Below are 4,336 nucleotides of genomic sequence, written 5' to 3' on the forward strand. Positions count from 1 at the left end.
CTCGTCACTCATATCACTTACAGAAAAACAAGTTAATGATTTTTTTTTAGTCAGATTATATTTTGGTTTATACTTATAACAAACCCAAATATTAATTTGCAGCATCTGAACACTTCTGAACAGTAAAACTCAAGAGAGACTGATCAGTTTGGTTGATAGTATTTGTATTAACGAATTTTTAAGTATACAGTAGGTGTCTGTAAAAAGATTAAATAGTAAAAAAAAAGCACACAATTAATAAATGACATAACGTTTGAATTGTTTTTCCTAACACTGTGTACTTTGTATTATTTAGAGCTTAGATAATAAATGACGCTTCCTAATGGTGTGAGAGTGATCACATTGATATACATATAAGCGGTGTCATTAGTTCGATTGATAACTACAAACAGCGCCACCTATTAATTTTTAGAGAAACAAGATTACACAAGAGCGCCATCTATAATCAGTGATCCTTTACTGTTTTTAATACAAGAGTAAATCATTTCTACCAATTACCTATGTATGCTCTAAATAAGCTGCCATCGATCATCATTTACCTTAATAATAAATTGACAGGCCACTTATTACAGATAACTTATCTATTATATCTTATAGTACGGTATGGTAGTTTCATACCATAAGAAAAGAATGTGATAATTTAAAAAATCTATTCATATGACTGAGATACGTGTTAACAATTAAGATAAATATTTATATGACTAATTACAAAATACATTGGCAAAATTTTACGCAATTTCAGTTTCAACCAAGCCATAAACAAAAAAAACACAAATGAGGAACCAAACAATCACATTAGGTTTAGAAACCAAGAACTTTAATTTATTAATGTATATGTAAGTATTTATTTATTTATTTTAAGAATTATGTAATCTGCACGTATCCTTTTTTTTTGTTTATAGTCTATGGTATACAGATAATTTTAACTTTTTTGTCTGTTCCTTATTTGAATATCAACATAAGTGATAAGTCATAACATGGTTATAACCTCAACTTCTTCGTGTTTGTAAGGTTTTACGTAATATCGTCATTTTATATTTGAAAATATTTAATCACATAATAATTATTTTAATGTACATGGAATGAGCTCCCGATATTTTTATTTGGATGTAGAAATTGAATTGTAAGTAATTTGAGTTGTATAACATTTCAATTAATAAAATGGTCTGGGTTTCTATTTCATTTTTATATACTGATAGATATAAACCCGGCTAGGCGTTTAAAGGAATAGTTTTCGGTGATAGAGCGGAATAAAACTTTTTTTTTAATTTAAGCTATGTTTTCATTCGCTCTGGAATCGTGGATTATTTTGCCAAAGTACTGAATAAAACTTATATAGTGATACTAATCATGGTTGACATTTTCATAAAAGTGGTGATAATCGTGTTTTTGGTCTGTTAGTGATGTTACAGTTGGGAAGCTAAAGTCAGTAAGGTAAGGCTTGGGGGTACCTTACTGACTTTAGCTTCCCAAGAAGAGCATGTAACTCAATAAAATTGAAATCATTTCAGTTTTAATTAACTCGGACTATTGACTTATAAACTAAGGAGAATGAATAATTGTCACTGTATAGATGGTTCTCTGGACACATATAGCATAGAATTGGTTGACTACTTGACTGTGAAGTAAATATGTTATAGGAAAATCAAAAGATATGTTAAAGATATCATCAGGCCCACAAACTGAAACTAATTTATGTTGAGTTGACATTGTCTAGTTCATGAATTAATTTTAATTAATAGTGACCATAATGTTTGTATTTTTTGTATTTACAAGCAAAATATATGTAATCCATAAAGAGGAGCATTTAGTGACTTACTTTAGAATAGGCTTACAAATCTTAAATTTTACTATTTTAAATATATGCTATACCCTCATTTTTTTGTCCACTACCAATCATCTCTCGCATGTACTTTCTTTCTAGAGAAATAATGTAATTGATCCAATGGAACACACATGATCAATAAACAAATGATGACTCCTAAAACTTTTCAGAGCACACTCAGATCGACCCGAGCTGTTAGTCCAGCAACAGGTCCAGGAGGCGGTGAAGCAACTGTTTGGAGCTAGCGGCGCGGGAAGCGTGATTGACGTGCTAGCGTGAGGGCGGGGCGGGCTCTGCTCCGTGTACCACGGCCGCAGCTGAGGAGGCTCCGCGCGGCGCTGGCTCTGAGACCCACCGTGCGAGTGCGAGCGGAGGCCGCGTCGCTACAGGCGCTGGTGTAAGTAGCAACATGGCGGAGGGCGGGCGGCGCGTGTGGGCCACCGGCTCGGGTGGCAAGGACGTGGTCGTGGTGGCGTCGCGGGCCGAGCTGGCGGCTCCCAGTACGGTGACTCTGCCGGAGCCCGAGCCGGCGCCGGGGCTGCTGCTCGCGGACGGCTCCATCAACTGGGGTTGTCCCTGCCTCGGTGGAATGGCCACGGGTCCCTGCGGTACTCAGTTTCGTGATGCTTTCTCCTGTTTCCACTACAGGTAAGATTTCTTTCCTTTGTAACCTCAGCTCCACTCTCCAAAGACCCTACATAACACTTAATGTATCTTCTTTTCATATCATTTCTATACAATCCAGTGAACGTTTCATATATTTTATTACAAATGTTATATGAAATATGATTAATTTTTTTCCATGTTTAGTTAGCTTCAATTTGCTTGTTTGAGTTTTTTTTTTAAATTTTAAGATATTATCTTAATTACTTCATGAAACTCTTATTTGAATTCTTGATGTTATTTTTGAAAAGAGTATACTTTTCGTAATTACTTTAGAAAGTGAAGTATTTTTGAATGAAATGAAGATTTTTCATGTATTTGTGTCATGTACAAGATCCAAGAAAATACTTTTATTCCTGATTTTATTCTTATTGGTTTTATAATAAGAAAAGTTTAATGATATCTTAAAGTAGTCCGAGTCAGTTGTAGTCTAGAGATGTGCCTGAAGCTTGAAATAGAAATTATAAATTGAATAGTATGGAATTAACATTTTATCATTATCATAATTTTGGAAACTTATTTAATATATTTGTTTATATTTTTATTTTTTTGGTCACACTAAGAATCATGAAAGATTAATGGGAAGACATTTTTAGTCATCTTGTGACAATTCCATATACTGGTATTGATATTAATTAGTTATAAGTATGATTTGAATTGAAACATTTCAGATTTTCCCGAAACAAACCTTTTTTACTGAAAAAATATGTCGACCCTCATCCTCATTTAAAATATAACAATTGCATCCATCTAATAATTGTAAATAATTCTCAGAACCCACTCACTAAATAATTCTTAGATAATATGAAGCTTCAGGGTTCCGACTTCCGGGCACATCACTTACACCTGTCTTGTGCTAGTGCTGACATTACTATCTCTGTGACAACTTTTGCTGTTCATATATTAATTCTACTATAAATCTATTTTCATCTGTAACTGCATTGTTTTTTCACAGTGAGGCAGATCCGAAGGGCAGCGACTGTTACGAGAAGTTCAGTGTGATGCAGGAGTGTATGTCACAGTACCCGGAGCTTTATGGGAAGGACGAGGACGAGGACCTGGCGGCTGCCCTGGACACGGCGGGGGTGGAAGCGAGTCGCGAGGAGGGGGGAGGGGGGGACCAGGACCGGGCCGGGGAGGGGAAGTAGCAGGGACGGATGCTTTATAAACACTGACAGTGCTGCGTGCCGTGAACAAAAAATAAATGCATTGCCAACACTAACGACGTGACGCACAACCTTACAGTGACAACAAATGTGCCGTCTGTGGCGTGACGCCTGACGTCTCTTGTATGATATCTACATATTAAATGTCAGTTGACTCTGTGTCTGTTAAACGTTACCAATGCCTTGTTAATATATATAATAAGCCGCGGGGTTCACGATGTACTTCACGGATCCTCTGAAGTAATTTTATCAAAACAGATGTAATTAAGGACTTGTGTAGTAGTTTACGATTAGTTAGAATTAGTATTAGGTTTGTTCGGAATACGGCTGCTTGCAGCTCAATGTTTGAAATAAAATATTTGGAGGAATCTTTTTGTTTTCTTTCTCATTAAATTTGATTAAAAAATATAATGTTTACATATTTTTGTGACTGTGCGTGTTGTGTATCTCTATATATATTTAAAAGGTAATGTTTTTTTTCATTCATCGCCTGATAACGTAACCCATCCACCCTCGAGTGAGTTAGTTGTTTGCTGGTACTGGAGACGCTAAAAGGTCAGTCAGAGTTACTTAGGTTTTAATAATTTGTAAGACTGGTTGTTCTGATGTAGAGTATTAGTGTAATGTACTATATGGAGTGGAATTAAGTGAAATATAGTGAAATTATAGTGATAATAAATTA

General features: G+C 35.3%; 1 protein-coding gene across 1 annotated transcript; it reads left to right on the top strand.

The window, feature by feature from the left end:
* The first annotated feature begins 940 nt into the window (after positions 1-940).
* LOC133320391 (mitochondrial intermembrane space import and assembly protein 40) lies at positions 941-4,124 on the top strand. The gene is made up of 3 exons (XM_061528655.1): positions 941-1,123; positions 1,996-2,473; positions 3,444-4,124. Exons 2-3 carry the CDS (start codon positions 2,235-2,237, stop codon positions 3,634-3,636), a joined length of 432 nt encoding a protein of 143 aa, XP_061384639.1. The 5' UTR covers positions 941-1,123; positions 1,996-2,234; the 3' UTR covers positions 3,637-4,124.
* Positions 4,125-4,336: the final 212 nt, after the last annotated feature.

This window comes from Danaus plexippus, assembly GCF_018135715.1.
Source record: "Danaus plexippus chromosome 18 unlocalized genomic scaffold, MEX_DaPlex mxdp_35, whole genome shotgun sequence".
Classification (NCBI taxonomy): Eukaryota; Metazoa; Arthropoda; class Insecta; order Lepidoptera; family Nymphalidae; genus Danaus; species Danaus plexippus.

Bases quoted from the DNA above. Each gene is read 5' to 3' on its own strand.
- LOC133320391 (XM_061528655.1), top strand. From the start codon at position 2,235: ATGGCGGAGGGCGGGCGGCGCGTGTGGGCCACCGGCTCGGGTGGCAAG. The intron at 2,474-3,443 runs GTAAGATTTCTT...GTTTTTTCACAG, and splicing joins TTCTCCTGTTTCCACTACAG to TGAGGCAGATCCGAAGGGCA.